Source organism: Gasterosteus aculeatus, chromosome 7, assembly GCF_964276395.1.
Source record: "Gasterosteus aculeatus chromosome 7, fGasAcu3.hap1.1, whole genome shotgun sequence".
Taxonomy (NCBI): domain Eukaryota; kingdom Metazoa; phylum Chordata; class Actinopteri; order Perciformes; family Gasterosteidae; genus Gasterosteus; species Gasterosteus aculeatus.
The window spans coordinates 8,369,640-8,387,131 of NC_135694.1; the positions used below are offsets into that span (position 1 = coordinate 8,369,640).

General features: G+C 42.2%; 1 protein-coding gene across 2 annotated transcripts in view; it reads right to left on the reverse strand.

The window, feature by feature from the left end:
- Positions 1-8,656: 8,656 nt before the first annotated feature.
- The window catches only part of pcxb (pyruvate carboxylase b), a 202,432-nt gene continuing 193,596 nt past the window's right edge, over positions 8,657-17,492 (reverse strand). For both annotated transcript variants that reach the window (XM_078106395.1, XM_040182101.2), the window contains 3 exons: positions 11,890-12,030; positions 11,679-11,780; positions 8,657-10,949 (listed from right to left, as the gene is read on the reverse strand). In XM_078106395.1, the coding sequence (XP_077962521.1) occupies positions 10,800-10,949; positions 11,679-11,780; positions 11,890-12,030 (393 nt within the window). In that variant the 3' untranslated portion in view covers positions 8,657-10,799. The remainder of the gene's footprint in view (positions 10,950-11,678; positions 11,781-11,889; positions 12,031-17,492) is intronic.

The following is a 17,492-nucleotide window of genomic DNA, read 5'->3' on the forward strand; positions in this document are numbered from 1 at the left end:
CAAATACAGAATCCCTTTGTGTTCATTTGCAAAGCCGCATTAAGACACACATCACTTTATTTAATACGCTGCACTACTTGCAAGTCGCTGTGTTGTTCCAGACTCTCAATAAAACATTTAGGACAAACCCAAGGTCATGAAGATACTCATCTAACGTTACATGGAATCTGCGTGAGGAAGAGGAGGAGGAAGAGGAGGAGGGTCCATGTCGCTTAATACAAACTTTCCAAAGACCACTTTTCCCACCCGGTGTCGCTCCGATCTGCCGGCGCATCGCGGAGAAAACCAATTTGGTGTCTGGATGCTAAATGTTTATGCTTCTCATCCAAACGCAATCAAATTCACTGTCCGGATAGCGCCATTTATCTAGTTTTTTGTGTTTGTGTTGTTGAACTCCGACAAGCCGGAAGTAACAAGTAAAAAGTCGTCTGAAAAATAAATACTCCAATAAAGTACAGATACCCAAAATTTCTACTTAAGTACAGTAACGAAGTATTTGTACTTCGTTACTTGACACCCCTGCGGCACATTAAGAGCAATGCGTCCAGCTCGCAGACCGGCTGGTGATTTTCCGCCATAGCAGTCAAACGTTTGGCGTCGCGGCGGGTGGATGTTTCGGGTGTGTGGAGGTGGAGACGGTGCTTTCAGGGTCCGATCGATGCTGCGAGGTGCGTCCCGCCGCCCCCCTCGCCATCCACGCCTTAAATCTTCGGCCGCTTTTAGAATAACTTTTTCCCCCCGTTAAGATGGTTCAGCTACTGTAGAGAAAAGGGCACAGTCTCTCAAGTGCGCCATGGAGTGCGGAAAATGCGGTATATTTACTTTAATACTACAAGAGGGCGCCCCATTTGTTGAACGACAGGCGGACAAGAGCAGCCGTTTTGAGCGAGAGCCTTGTTGTTTTATTAATCTGTTCGTTTAAATTGTTTGTGCTTAATCAATTAATGTTTCACATAAGAAATGTGCTGCATCATAAATATTCTTATATTAATTTCAAACTTCAAAATTGAAAATTAAAAACTATTTATTTATTGTAAATTACCTCTCGTGGCCCACCTGCAGTACCTTCGGCCACACTTTGGGAATCATTGCTATAAAGGATGCCAGCTAATCTTTCCACGGTTGGAGGGTGTTGTAAGAATCGTGTTAAACGATCCTGTTCTGATTGTCTAATCCATAAATTCAGCTGAAGTATCAACTATTTTACCACCACCTTCTCGGTCTGGTCTTCTGCTGTATTTCTACACGTTTGAGTGAAATAATCCTGTGCTTAGCATAGTGATGCCATCAGGGTTAACTCGACATGAACATGAAGATTTAAAAAATGTTTACAGAAAGCCTTCTGTTACAAACTGGGTTGTGCAGCTTGAAACAGGTCTGCACAAATTGCTAAAGCGATCCGATGCTATTGAGTCGTATCATGGGAACAGGCGGATTTGGGCATTTTTAGAGCTTAAATCTACCGGGTGCTAAAAGTCAAGAAAGCGCTGGGCTCTGCTGGTTTGATCTTGACCAATCTTTTTCACATCAGTTTCTTGTGTACTTTCAACTTTATGGAAATGCACTACTAATTCCTGACAGAAGAAACCTCACCAAGAAGCTGTTTTTAAACAGTTTCCGTGTCACTAACACAAATATGGCTGCGTGATTGCTCAATGTGTCATTTTCTTCTAAAGCTGTCGTGGGCAGGTTAATGCTTTATACCGTGAGCCACACTGACCTCTGGTCATCCAACCAGAAGAGGCCTGTTTCTGAAAGTCATCAAAAACATCGGTCATTTACTTTTTTTTTTTAAGTCTGTCCTGCTAAGAAAGTGACAGCATGAGTTGTTTCAGAGGAACTGCATATATTAACGTTCAAGTGGCGAAGCCCTGTAGAACAACCAAGGAGGAAACGCTGTGAGCTTGCTATGGATAAGAAGTGTCATTTGAATGGGAGCTATAAACTACAGTGCATCTGGAAAGTATTCACAGCGCTTCACTTTTTCCACATTTTGTTATGTTACAGCCTTGCAACAAAACAGATTTGCAAAAATTTGCAAAAAACAGTTTTCACTTTGTCATTATGGGTTGTTGTGTGTAGAATGTTGAGGATAAGGAATTTAATCCATTTTGGAATAAGCCTGTAACATAACAAAATGTGCAAAAAGTGAAGCGCTGTGAATACTTTCCGGATGCACTCTATGCATGAGTTTACAGTGTTTGTTGTACAGCGCTGCTGTAATGACAACAATTTCTGAACGCATGAGTGGTCAGACAGACGGCATCAAAGAAAAGCACCTCTGATGTTCCGTAAGGTTGTCATGGCATTTTCTACTGCAAAAGTCCACTAATGTTTTTTATTTTTCGGGGTTGGTGAGATGTGTTTCATGTGGCAGCCAGAAACACACAACAAAGGGATCCATGTCGCTAAAAGCCGCATACAGCTGCAGTTTAGTTGACAATAAAGTCTCAGCGGGTTCAACGCAAGTGAGCCTTTCACATAACACCGAACTATTGTGTTCATTAATAATGCAGCGGCTATTCACTTCGTTTTTTGCCGGAGTGAGGTTCTTTGTCTCTTAGTGGGAGTAATACCAGAGCACCTGGTGCCCCACACCCACCAGCACCCTACACTTTATCCTCTTGTTTGATTATCTTTAAAGCGGCATTTCTTTTTTTATTTACCAGAGTCGATACTGGCTCGCAACCATCCACGTCTCTTATGTGCCAGTAATTGAACATGTGAGTCTGCAACTATCTTGTGCAAGTGTGTGAATGTCTTCTGCTGCCAGTCAGGACCTCCCTCCCCAGAGCAGAGTACAATAATCTGGTTTACTACTTCAGACTTCTTTTGAGCAGTCTACTCCACGTCGGGAGTAACTTTTCCTTCATTATTTTTGGTTGTTCGATCCACAAAATAAATTGGAATTGGTTCAAATAATCTTGGCTTTGTAACACTTTAAAAAACCCATTTATTAGAGAGTTGTTAAAATACAGCTACTCTGCCTAATGTTTCTTTAATCTTTGGCATTGAGTGGAGCCAAAATAGATTTTTTTTTTTTTTTTCTCACTGTGGCCTGCAGCATTTTGTGTTCTTCCAAAAACTTCGAGGAGGTTTGACTTTCAGTTTTAAAAGCTTTCTGAAGACCTGAGCGATTGTAAGACCTTTTTAGATCCCCCGCCATCGTCTGCAGCGGGCTGAGATTCTCCCCCCAACGGGTGTTCGTGTTGGAACAGATTTGAGAGCTTATTCTAAAGCTTTTTGCCCCCCGGCTCCATTCCTGACCCTCTGACCCCCTCCAAGCCGACCGGCGCCCTGATGTCTGTGATCCACAGTGATGACTGAAGACCGTTCCTCTGAGATGGATTTCCTAATCCGTGCTCCTGGAAGTTCTCCTCCCTGCTGGGTTGTACCTTTGTAAGCTAGTGCATCATCAAAACCCCAAATCATTTTCTATGGGCTATCTCTATCATTTCCATCCAACGTGCTACTCTGTCTTTTGCTATTTAATTCCTATGTGGGGTTTGGATGGGACGCCACGGCTGACTAAAACTGTCATGTGTCAGTGTTGTATAATTTAAAGTTTGGCAGGTAGTTTAGTTTGGAACGTTGTACTGTCACAGCCTGGGTTTGCATGCTGTTGCCACGCTGTTAGAAGTTAGTGTTCATGTCGTTTGCTGCTCTGTAGGTGTTCGGATGTTGTGCTGCTAATGGGAGTCAGAGCGCTTATACGACTCACCAGTTTTAGCAGCAACTCGTTCTTCTTAAAGTGAGCTCTCTTTGTGAAACTATTCATCACCTTGCTTACTACAATTAGTCACATTATTATTCGGAGTGGAGCTACCACTGTAAGGGAAAACCACAACAATATTGTGCACTTCTAGAAATATTTGATTAGCTGAATCATGAAATTACACTGAATATACTGTTATTCAGAATAATCACAGCGGACAATAGTGGCCCCACTGGGGGGAAAACTGGTGAGATACACTCCGGTCATTGTACCTGAAAGACTCCATTTCTCCATTATCAGAGCTGTATAAAATGCCAAAAAAGAACACCTACAATTACGGAAATGTATTTGTTTGTCTCAGTAGTGCGTCCTAGCCCTACAAAAGCAAGCCCGCTCTACATATCTACCACAGGAACAGTGGGCAGCACCGTTTCATGCCAGACTTCTGCTGTGGTAATTAGAGCAGTGTGCCCCGCTGCCTGTAAACATGGCCAAATGATACCATAAAAGAACCCTGTGTAAAGGCGCACACGTGCAATATTCCTTGACGGGAAACGTGTTGCCTGCCTGTCAAGATAATTGATTGTAAATGTAAATGTCATCTTAATGGCCAATCATTGTCAGAGTTGCCTAATGGTTCATCTCCAGTTCTTTGTAAAGAGTGATGAGGCTGAAGCCAATCAATTGCATTTAATAGCAGTAATGATGACCAACCATTAAGGTCCACTATTACATCAGGGATGTTTTGTTTCACTGAAGTGAAATATATAATCTGTGCTCATGATGAGGCTTTTTTATGAGTCATTTTGTGATGAAGTGTTATAATTTACCGTTATTTTAAACGGGAAATACTTTGTGTGTGTGTGGACACATCATGCACAACATTTGAAGAGTGCTTTGGACAAAATCACATTTCCAAAAGTAATTTGTGTCCTTATTACTATTTTCTCCCGTCTCAACCTCCTCTCGGGTTGTGACATCATTTCTTTAAAACGTTGAGTGATGCCCCTCCTGTGCGTGGCCCGGTGGAGGGGAAGCTAGAGGGGAAGCCTCGTTGCTTCTGCCTTATTGCTGTGGCTCATTGAATGAGCTTATTCAGTTCATAAATGCCAGAAATCAGTAAATCCGCACTAACCTCTTCGCTAGAATGAATTTAGATGACAACTGAATATTTTAGCATCTTATTTATTTAGCGCACAAATTGAAGCAACAGTCAAGTGAAAACGTATCATGAATAATAAATAGCCGATGGAGGACAGGAGGCCGACATCAAGGGCCACGGTAACGTGCGCATCTTGGTCTGGAACAACTGCTCCGGAGGTGTTTACATGTCTTCCAACAGCTGCTGTGAAACATTTCAACGTAAATGAGATTTTTATATCGTTCCCATCGTCCCAGCTGAAGTCAGAATTCCTCATCGTAGTTCGGTTTGTGCTCTCCAATAAGTACAGGCGAACTACACGGTAATTGCTATCGCAGCCAAACAATGACCAGTTCCAGTGCTGGTCGAGGCTGGGAGGTCGTGGGGGGCTCAACGGGTCATAGTGAGGACGTGTGACCCATCAGATGGCTCGTGTGCAACCACAGGGAGCTCCAAGGTTTGTCAAGCAGATGTTCTTCAGCATGACGGGTTCTCCATGCATGGCCGGCTACCACGAGGCACCGCTTCTGTCTGTTGAGATCCCAGCGCAGTTTAGGCGGAGGTCGAGTCTGTTTCTTCAGGTCCGATCGCGCTGACGCAAACGCCGTTCATCACTTGTTCGAACGGACGTCGTCTCCATCGGTGACTTTCAACCCTTTTCGCCGGTCGCCCCCGGGTGCTTCCACGTGTTTCCAGCACGAGAGAAAAGATCACACTTTTGTAGATTATGCTTGGACCACTTTTCTTTTTTCATTGTCCCGAACACGCCTGGTTGCCACGGTAACAGTGCAAAAATGTTGACAGCAAGGTGGCCAACGTAGATGCGGAAAACCACATCTTGTTATTGGCACGATGTGTGTGAGTGAGAATTGAGTTATTTTTCTCTCCTCCTTTGATCCTCTCCCTCTGTTTGCTTTATAATTCCTTAATGCGTGTTTCCCCTCGTTCGCTTTGCCTCTGTCGCATTGAATCCTCCATGCCTCACTGTGTGTGCGTGTGCGCGCGCTCTTTAGTTTCCCTGTCATATTGGCTGCAGTGCTTTGATTCCAGCTGAAATGCGTTAAGCTCACAGTGGTGAAGAGATCTCTGTGCGTGGGAGAAAAAAAAAAGGAACCAAATGCTACAACTGCATAGGTGTCTGTATGCTGACACTTAACGAGATGTCACATACATGCAGTATAAACATTTTGTCGCTGTGTGAGAGACACATACACACCTGCAGCTTCAAAAAGGCTCGAGATCGACTTGTGAGGTGAATTGGATTCGGCGAACGCGCAGCATTGATCGGTCCGGTCGGTTGATGGGCAGCTTGGTGGTCAGTTAATAATGAACACAACGGCTCTCAGATGGGCTGCTGTTCTAGTAACGGTGCTCAATGAGGAGCTTGATCTAAGGGCACATGGATGCGCCGTCAGGGAGGCGTGTGTGGCGGGTCCTACTGCCCTTGAAGCCCCTGGTATCTGATTCTCAGACAGGTGGAAAATTGTCCCCACAAGCGGCCTTTGAACAAAGAGTGAAGGAAGGAAGGGAGGGAGGGAGGTGGCAGTGGACCACACCTGCAGAGCCAGTGCTCAAAATCACTCTCATGGAAGGGATGTGTGTTTGATGGTGTGCTGCTGTATCACTGGGATTTTTGTTTCTTCAGTCTTTTCAAACCTCTGACTATTGCATTCGCTCAGCATTATTTAGGATCCATTGAATCTTTATTTTTAATCGCATTGTTTGCATCCAGAAATCAGGGAATTGGCTGTCTGTCTGATTCAGGGTCAGATCCTATGTAGACCATCCTCCTCCTTGATTCTCCCTTTTTATTCCGGCAGGATTACGGCAAAGCAAGCGTTGAGGGGATTAGGGAACAGCAGCAGAGGGATTAGAGGGGGGAGTTGCACCCCAACAGAGCAGAGGAGCCCTGTGGCCCGCCGAAGACACGCAGTCGCAGGTTCGAAAACGCAGGCTTTACCGAAATTCCAGTTTCTTCAGAAGCTGTATGACACGCAGGGTTACTGAGCCTTCACGTCCCTCCCCAGAGGGGATTTGCTGTTCATTTGGACAGCGGAAAGGCGGACAAAGAGAACGCCACAAAGGGGATTTGAACTCTGGCACTCGTGTGGATTAGAGGCAGATGAGGCAGTCTGGGATCCAAATGAGAAATTAGTTCTGTGACCTCAGGACCTGGTGAGATGAACACGTTTGCTTCTGTTGGGACTCAATCGGAGCGTGTTCTTGACATGTTTGTGGCCAGAGAAGGCCGAAGGAGGAAGGAAGTCATGGAAATGCTGCCACGCTCGGATCCAGCATCTTTAATTGGTGTCTACGTTCGTGCTGCGAGCAATGTGAAGTGGTTATTGGGTCACTTGCAGTGTCCTCCAGTAAGATAGGATGAAAGCCCATTAACAAGAACCCTGCAAATGATTCAAATCTGTTAATTCTTGTCAAATTATATTAATGATCAATATTTTAAATAATTTGATCGCTTCCCAACTTGTCACATGGCCAGTGTCTTCCAGCAAACTATGGCAACGTTGATAAAGCAGCTCTGTTGCCAGAGTTAAACTCGGCTCCATTAAGTTATTTGCTGAGCAATAACGTCAATATTCTCAAATGCGATTTGATTTTGTCCGGACTCTCCATTTTAAAATGGATAAAGGAAGTGATTAGTCGATTCATTATTTCATTGAAAATTGTTATTGGACTTCTGGTTTGAGAAAAAGCATTTCTTGGAGTCGGAAATTGTGCAATGTATTTCAATAGTGGAAATGAGTGGTTGCTTTTTAAGGGTTAATAAAAACCTTCCTGTAATACTATAAGGACATTTAAAATGAACACAGGGAGCCTTTAACCAGAGCAGCACCCGATGCAGCAGTATGAGATGGCTGAGCCAGTTTGTCGTATTTTCTCCCGATATGACAGTTTATATCTTGCCATGGACACAAATCATTTTTTGTAGATTAACAGGCCGTCCGTGTGATCGTTGCTACAGCACAAATATTCAACTGAAAAATATTGACCGCAACGAGGCCACCAGAGGCTTCATTACGATGTTTATTGCACACCAATCATCGGTAGTCTCCTCTTGCACACCACAGGAACCCGTGGGGGCTTGATTTAATATTTCATTTGACTCAAGTAATTATTCAAGCAGAAAATACAAATTGTTCATAAAAGTTTAGTTGAGGTACTGGAATATATTGTTTTGATATGTCAGAACTGGAAACTACTATAGTGAAATTATTCTCAGAATGGTCATGTTGTATCACATTATTTCAAAAGGTCTAGTATGGTTTTGTATGTATTTAAATGTGGCTTTTTAATAAGTTTGTAATTTCAAAGTGAAAGATCTCATCAGGCCTCAGTTAAAGATATGTATTCAACAGTGATAAAATGAGCTACTGCTAGGTGGGGTACCTAGTGCTGTTTGGGACTGTATTTTTTAAGTCCCAAACTGTTTATTTGAAATACTGTACCATGACATTTTTATTACTTCGATGATTTATTGAGACGTACTGATGTTTGGTTGCAGGGAAATAAGACTTGAATTGAGCGCTGGTGTCTATCTGATCAAGTTGCATTTTATGGTGGACAAGACGAGGTCCAACTGTGTAAGAATGAAGGGAAGTGCTTTTCTGAGGTTTCACATTTTAAATCACAGTAATTTGTCTAGAAAAGTTTTATTTGCTGCAGTTTGTGAGATTTAAAAATGTAGTACAGGAAGGCTTTTTTCAACAACTATTTATGTGCCTTTTGTGAACTTTAATCTCAGACCTACTGGGTAAAATCTGAACAAATAGACACAATGCCGATTAAGCTATAGTCGACTTTATTTGTAAGTACAGATAGAACAAGAAAAATTATCAATGTTGGTTTTCCTTTTTGTGCGTTCCAACTCAGTCCTTCCTAGCACTTCAACATACACACTTTACATGTAAATGAGAATGATTAAAGTGGAAATTTCCAAACCAGTGAACAGTTTGAAAGAAACTCCGAGGAGACATTCTGAATCTGCACAGATTGAATAAACTGTTTAGTTGGTTTCAGAAAAACAGGAAAGCAGTTGAATGTAAAAAGAAATGTCAAACGCTATTTTCAGAATTGGTCAATGCTTCATTCTTTCTGAAACACGTTCCTGATGTTTACTTCTACTTTACTCTATTGTATAAACTTAACAGGAGGCCATTGTTATAATTACTGCTGGCCTGGACAAAAACACACTGCGCTAAAGTTGTTGCCGTCATTCTTTGAACAGTTCTGTTTAGCAAAAGGTCGTGGAGTGGAAATATCATTATAAAAACTGCTTGGCTAGATGGATGAGGCAGCAGGAGAGGTTGTAAAGAGGAAGGAAACCTACATTATTGTGCAGCAGCTTGTCAAACACTCAATCGTACAATCTCACCATTTCATCAACTCTTTCAAATGCAGACGGATAAAGCTGCGCGGTGAATCGATGCTATTCTAATTAACTACGGCATCATCGATGCACAGGCGTTCAGGGACACTTTACCTCCTGTGGTTGATATGTGGTCTTTTTTTAACCCTGTTCATTGTCTGGGTAAACATTGAATTGTCCAAGTTAAATTCAGCCCCGCCGTCTGACATGTTGCTGCATCGCTGTTCAAAGCGGAGGATGGTGTTACTATGGAGATGCGTACCTGGCTTTCTTTTTATCCAGGGATTGGGATTGGTAATGGGAATATTTTTACATCCGTGTGTGTGAATATTTCAGCTCTGGCAGCAACGCTACGGGTACTGATTGATTATCTTAAAACTGTTACTGCTACTGGGAGTCTCCGGAGTCTCCAGAGTCTCTTATTAGTCTGGCTAATTTCACCTCATTTGACGGCAAATTAATTCAGAAATTAATCAGCAGAGACTTAGAAAATAACACCATGTGCCTTCATGTAATCCCATTTACACCTTGCGTTGAAATTCCCATGCAGTCAAGAGACAATGCAGCCTAATCTCCGCTTGGTTTAGAAAAGACCGGGTGGAGCTGCTACATCCCCAGGCCTCAAATGCCACTATGAGACTGACTTTAGACCCATAAAATAATCCAGCAGACAGAGCTCAATTAGTTTTAGTGGGCAGCTGTTTTTGGATTAAGAAAGCAGCGTTTCTACGAACCATAACGGAGGTACTTAAAAATCACATCCCTAATCCTGTTTGGGTGTTTCCAGCCGGCTTCGGCTTTGGGATTTTAAAGACAAGTGTACATGGGGAAACATTTTTAACATCTACTTTTGCTGATCCAACGGAAGACGTCTCTTGCTGCTTATTACGAAAGGTTTTGCCACATTCTAAGACAGGCTGGACAAAATATTGTGATTTGTGTGCTTCGTTGTCTTTCCAAAGGTGACAAGTTTATTTAAGAACAACTGCTACCACTCCGCTGTGAATAATGTCTTACAAGCATTCTAAAAAATAATGTTTCTCCCATGTCTGATCCCTCGCTGAGTAATAGCAAAAACATCTAGTAGTTATTATTACAAAGTCTCACCTATTAGACAACTTCAACAGCGTAGAAATGGAAAATGTGACTTTTAAATTGCAAGTAGATGTTACGACCCTGTTAATGTCACACATTGTTACTTTGTAGTGCATCACATTTAAGTAATGGAATGTATCACGATTTCAGATGTATAATGTTCTAAGAAATCTTACTTGCCACAAGTCGACATGACATTAAGAAATGTATAGATTTAAGACCTAAATCACCCCACCTACGGGAATTACTGATTCTTGAAAGGTGAGATTTTAATTCAACAAGGAACTACCATAAAATGAATATATTGATCTTTATTACATGATGATTTACACCCATCCGGTGGGTGGAGCTGTGTGAAGCTGCCAGTTGTCTGTAACAAAGAGGATTCCAGTTTTTTCCTCCATCTCACTAATTCCAGAATCAGATGATTTAACTCCCTGCTACTCTTCCTCCACCCTCTTAATCTACTCCTCAATTTCCAGTATCAGGTCATCTCCCTCCAGGGAGGAGTCGGCTGTCACATGAACTGCCTTAACAGTGCCGGCCACCGGAGAGTTGACCACCATCTCCATCTTCATGGCCGAGAGGACACAGAGCGGCTGGCCCTTCTCCACCTTTGGTGATCGCAGAGAGAGAGAGACAGGAGTCAAATGTGCTAAACCAGGACTGTAGTCAGAGGATAGCGAAAAAACTCAAGCGTAGGACTCAACAGGCAGTCAAAGACTAGATTAAGATATAAACGGACCCACTAACACACCCAATAAAACTCCGTTACTGTGAGTTTCATTTTAAAGTGAGTGTTCACCCAGAGGATCACGAACATTGCTGCTGTGTGCAGATAGTTCTTTGTGCAGGTTAGACACATTCTTCTTAGATTTCTGCTTCCCCCTCAATGCATTGGCGCTTAATGGACTTTGAGGTGCTTCCAACGCCGAAAACAAATATGATACATTTTCTTTTTCCTCAAGTGGTACTGGGCGGAATTTGTTCACAAAGCAGAGAAAGTGGTTCCTGCAGGTTTCCTTTGAGTGATTTGATTTCATTCAAACATGGTTCATGCAGCCTGTAACTGATACCATGTTTGTCTTAATCTTTAGAGACAGCAACAGTACTGAAACTTTTTTCTTTTTTTATAGCCGGCGCACAAACCTTTTTTAGAAAGGTTTCCAAATGAACACAATTCCTAAGTATTAGTACTGATTACCTTTCAGATATACAAATGGCAACTTAATTCAAAAGAGGAACATAGAGACAGAAGTGAGGTCACATAAAATCAAAGCTATCTGCAATGTACGGTAATCAGACCTGATGAAAAGAAGAAGGGTTAACAGAATTAAACTGACCTTTGCTCCCACTTCCACTTTGACCTCTAGGACTTTTCCAGGCATGGGCGCTCCCACCTGACCCTTAATAGACTTCTGAGCCTTCGGATGGAACTTCATTTCCTGCGTGGGGGGGGCAGAGAGATATCGTTCTGGTCCATCATTGTTAACCTGCAGACATCTATCCTTCTGCTCATCTCATCCATCATTTATCATAGTTACGTCTGTGTACCTTCATGGCAACAGTGTCTTTAACCAGCACAGATCTCAGCTGTCCGTTCAGCTCAAAGAAGACCTCTCTCTGGCCGGCCTTGTTCAGGTCACCCAGAGCCAGGGCCTTGATGTGGAGGGTCTTCCCCCTCTCCAGCTCCACCTGGGATCAGACAAACGGAGGGAGGACGGAGGGGAAAGAGGGAATTGGAGAGGGAGGATGAGACAGGAATATTAAGATGACGCCAGAAAATTGAAAATAACACATGCTGCTGCCTAGCATAAAATGCATTAGCGGCCAAAAAAAGGCAACGTCTCCTGTTTGTGATTTCTGCCCAACATGGTGGGGCTCGGAAATATATGGACAGATTCATTAAGCCTTATTAAAAAAAAAAGAATGTTAATTTTGCACTAATATCCAACTTCTTAATTGCAGTACATTAAATTAGCAACGTTAAGCGCTTTGTTTGACTTTGTTGGCAAATATAATTGTATCAGAAGGCAGATTCTCAATAAGCCTTTTCCCCAGCAGACATTGTCTAAATGTCAGAGCAGGAAAAGCATTGGTGTTGAATGAATAAAGTGAGTAAGACGTGACTGTGCCGCTGCGTTCTTTTAAGATTGATGCTGGAGATAATAAACTGCACTGACAATTTAACACCATATCCATTTCATTTGGGTTTGAAAACAGAAAGGGCAACATTCACATTCCGTTTTCAGGCACTTTTGTGTTATTAAGTTCCAAATGTGATAAATCATTGTTTCCCAGCTGTGATTACAACTTGAATAGGGTCATATGAACCCTGTATATAATGTAATTCCCATCACTCTGATGTCATGAAGTCTGAACAACACCAGGTGGCTTCTACACAAGCTTAAACAAACTAAACTCAAGTATTAGTTTAAAGGGGATATATCATGAAAATTCCACTTTTTAGTGCTTCTTTTGGGTATCTGGCGGCCCAAAAAACAACTCCTGCGATTTGTTATGGTTCTTGTAAGTGAGAAACGTCATGCTTGAGTGACTGAGACTGAACATTGTGTCGTCACGACGTAATGGGAGTCTCTACATGGCATTTTCCCATCATCTGATTTGTTTTTTTATTTGTCCGACTTTCTCGTTTGGGCTTTCAATCTGTCGCTCTTTGTCAGTCCTCCCATGTGTCGCAGCATTCAATTTCACATCTGGGGCGTCGCTCCACCTCCAATGCTGTTGTTAATTTCCCTCATCTTCCTTTTTTGGCTGCTCTTTAATTTGCCTGTGGCTCTCCGTCCTTCCTCTGCTGCGTCGGTTCACCGGCTTTTCTCAACCTTTCCTATCTCATCAGCATCTCGACTTAGTCAGTCGGAAGACAAAAATATGCACTTCTGCAGGTACGTATTGATCTAAATTTCATTCTGCCTCAGTCTTTCTGCGGATGCTCTGACTCTTCATCTGTTTCCATCACTCTCTTTCTCCCTTTGCATGCCTCGGCTTGTCCTCAGCACTGAATCCTCACCTCTCTCTCCCCCCCTCAGGCTGAACTTCTCTCTGCCTTGTGCTGTTTTGTCAGGCTCTTGGCAGCACTTTGCACAAAACAAAACACTGTCTTCCCCCTTGCGACTGTGTGGCTTCAACACTACATTACTGCGACTGTTCCCATGAAAAATACAGTGTGCCTCTCTTTGAAGAGTTGCACAGGATTCACGCTGTGCCAGTTTTACAGAGTTACACTTCAGTGCACTGGGCTTGATATCAAAAACACCAGAGACCCATTAAGACGTTCAAAGATTAATCACAAGCTCAAAAACTCACTCACTGCTTATTCCTACCTGCCTCACCCTGACCTCCATCCCTGCAGCTGGCTTCTATTATCGACTTTCCCCCTTAATCCAATTGCAGGTAACATATCCAGCCACAATCCACGATGCACTTATGCCAAAGCACCAACTGCTACACATCCATCCAAGAGCCATCCGATGTACAGACTACAGAAATACATATGTTTCAACATGAATTTGTGCCGTCTACATATGGTTTCAAAGTCAATAAAATCCTTTCGAACCCGACTAACCAGCGGGGCTGCCTCTCTTTGTTTCCCATTACCTTGCACCTTATGTGTGTTTTATATGAATTGCACATGGCAATTTGTCACTTTGTCTCTTGTCTGTTACTTGTTCGTTAGTGCACTTTATGCTTTCTTTTTAACTTTTTAATACATTTTTTAAACTTTATTCCCTTGTTTTATACTAACCCATAGCCTTATTCTACTAAACCATTGCATTAGCATTTCATTCCACTTTATTTTATTACTTGTGCACTGTTGTCTTGTCTGTCTACTGTCGCGCACTAACCGCCAAGGCAAATTCCTTGTATGTTTGACATATTTTGGCTAATAAATGTTTCCTGATTCCTGATTCCTCAGTGATGTGTCCTCACATTCATTCAAAGAGCACCCTGAGGTACTGGTATGGAGCTGCTATCTACCTAATACACTGGAACAACTGTCTCACATATGACGAGTAATAACTTTACTGCGGCGAACACAGCTCCATGTGCTGTGCACATTAGCGCTGGCTCAGTGTCCCTGCAACTTTGTGTTTATTTCCATCAAACATAATTAATACAGTCATCAGCACATGCCAGATCGGTCAAAGTATAAATTTTCTAGAACGAGGCGTTACCCGTGTATTCTTGTGTATTTGCACTTCAAAATTAATACTATAGGACCAAAAATATTTACAGAGCATTAAGAAATTACCATAAATAAGAAATAAGTGTGGGAAAAGCTAAGTGTGTCATCCCGCCCCCTTCAGTGTACAAAGAGAAATCCTCTAGGCTGATAAGGCACTCCAACTGAACTTTCCACAGGCTTGATAAGAAGTGCTTAAACATACCAAATGATCACTGAAACTTTATATCTGCTTCCCACAACATCAGCGCTCAAAAAGATCATGGGTGGCGTATGCAGTACAGAGTCCACTACACTCACCCCGAGATTAAAACTCACAAACCAAGATTCGTACCTCTGGGCACATCTAGACTATAATGCAAGAAAGAAAATCTGTCAGCACAAAAATAAATAGGCTTCTTATGAGCAGCTAGTAATTACCATGAGTGATTGTCCTGAGACAGGCCGACACTCTCAACGCCCACACTTACTCTCCGAGCATCGGACAACAGCAGTTTCCCCTTTAATTCATAACTGAAAAAGTTGCAGCAGCTGTCACTCACCTGGCCTCACATGCTCAACCTGCCTCTTGCACGTTTAATAAAGCCAGCGTGGGCATCACACGCAAACCCCTCATTGCGCCAACCGGTCGAGGCAACTTAAATTCCCCCAGTGATGTCTGTTTTAATAACCCAGATATCAAATGAAAAAGAAAATGTGAGAATGGACGACAACACACACCTAGTGGGGTTCTTCTTATTGTGTGCAGAAACTTTATTAGTTTCAAGATAGCAACATTTCTTAATGTTTATACCCGCAAGTATTGACTTTTTCATGCTGTGATTAAGTGTGGAAGTGATCGCATATGTTCTTTGGATCATTTATCTATTGATACAAAAGAAGCAATTACCTCAACAGTAATATAAACTGCTTTTTAGATTAGAAAGAAATACTAAATCAAACATGCGATTCTCTTGAATTACCCAACCTACAGGGAAATAAAAGAATCTGCCTAGTTTCATCAACTTGAAAAATCAATTGGAACAGAAATGCCAGCAAAATAAAGAGTTCCTCCATCCTGTTCCTCTGTGCTTACATGTACCACTGAGACGCGCAATACATTAGCACAAAATTCAGGACTATTATTACTCTTGTTATGGAGCACAAATCTTAATAAAACGACAATGAAGGAGGCAGTCAGTGTTTGTATCTGTCAGAAAATAAGGGGTAGATGTCCTCCAACTACATTAAAACAAATATGTTTGGACTCCCACGGTCCATCAAAACCTCACAAAAAAATTAAAAACTTGTACAAACGTTCAGCCCAAAAACAGAACGCAATATTCAACCTTCATTTGAAAACCCTTTTTTCACTCCTATTTTAAGCATCTTGACAATCAGTCTTTTCTCTCTCAATCTGATTTGAAGGTCATGCGTGCTTTGATATCGTATCATTCGTTATGTACAGGGTTAAACCAAAAGAATGCAGCTGCTCAGCTTTTAACAAATACTTAAAGATAAGATATCAGCCCTCTTTTAGCCACACAAGTCTCACAATGGATTTCCAGACATTACTGATCACCCTTAAAGCACTTTGTGGCTTATCTTATCGAGTCGTATAGCTGCATTGCTGCACCGCCTCGGGTCCCCAAGAAGGGCTCTGCTGGCTGCTCCCAAAGGAGCCCGAGCATCTATCCCCTCTTTGAAAAAGACAAAAGGGCTTTGTGGTAGTGCTGGAACAACTACTGTTATAGTATTTAGGTGGGCTTTATCGGATTTTCTAATTTTATTTTACTGATTGCAGTCTTTTCAAGGGCTCGTTCTTTTTGCCCTGGAGCAATTATTGTAAGTCAAAGTAAAAGGACAAGAAACCTCAAACTGCTTGTGACAGGTCATTTTTTTGACGCGTCTTCACTGCATCGCTTGCTTGGTCCCGCTAATCGGAACTGATCTGGTGGGAGTACCGATCGTCATGACAACAGTGAGGAGCCTGATTCTGCGGGGATGAATGATGTGAGGCAGAAATCGGTCTGAAAGCTCTAAAAATAACAGTCCTGAAGGAGTCTAGATTAGATAAGCACCTGCAGCAAGGAAAGGTAAAACGTGAAGGGGGGAAACCAAACAACAGCTCTGCATCTGGGAAACGCTTGACTGACGAGAATACAGGAATCTAAAAAATGAGAGATTACTCATTTTAAATAAGTGACTGTTAGAAAATGTATTACACTGCAAGGAAAGATTCAACCACCATGTTGGAAGATGGACACCGTCGGGCGTTTTGATTGCTAAAAATCCAGATTTCTTTCAAGACAATAATGTTGTAGTGTAGGAAATGACAAAAGAGCACAGAACATACGCTGGGTTCTTACAAAAACAAACCGCATACTATAAAATAGGATTTGTTCTAATATGACTGCAGGTGCATCAGATGGCGCACACACTGGGAGATTAACGTGGGCGGTCTGACCGTCTTGGGTTTAAAACTAGATCAGCATAATGGATGCAGCTCCTGATTTTAGCTATTAATACAGCAGTAGAGGAGGAGTGCTTCGCATGTCCTTAATAATTCAAAAAACAATTAACAACAGCCTAGAAACATTTGGCTGCAGCGAAATTAAGCAATAATCAGCGGCCTTCGGCTGCTCTGATCCAATGTTATTTAAATATGTGTGCTACTCAAAATGAGGGAATGGAGAGAAAGGATCAGAAGGAGAGAAATGTAGCAGGAAAAGCAGAGTTCACTTGGATTATAATATTAAAATGGAAGAGTTTATTTCTACATTTAACGGAAAGTTTTTCAAACAATTTTTCGGTGTCTCACTGTCTTTCTGATGCTGCGCTTGTCCACTTATAACCAGAGCTTTAAAAAGGTTGAGGCTAAAAACACTGCTGTGGTCTCGGACACTTCTGAAATCATTTCCATCTGACAAAAGGCTCCTGTCCTGTTTTCAATGGACCAGTTACTTCCGTTACA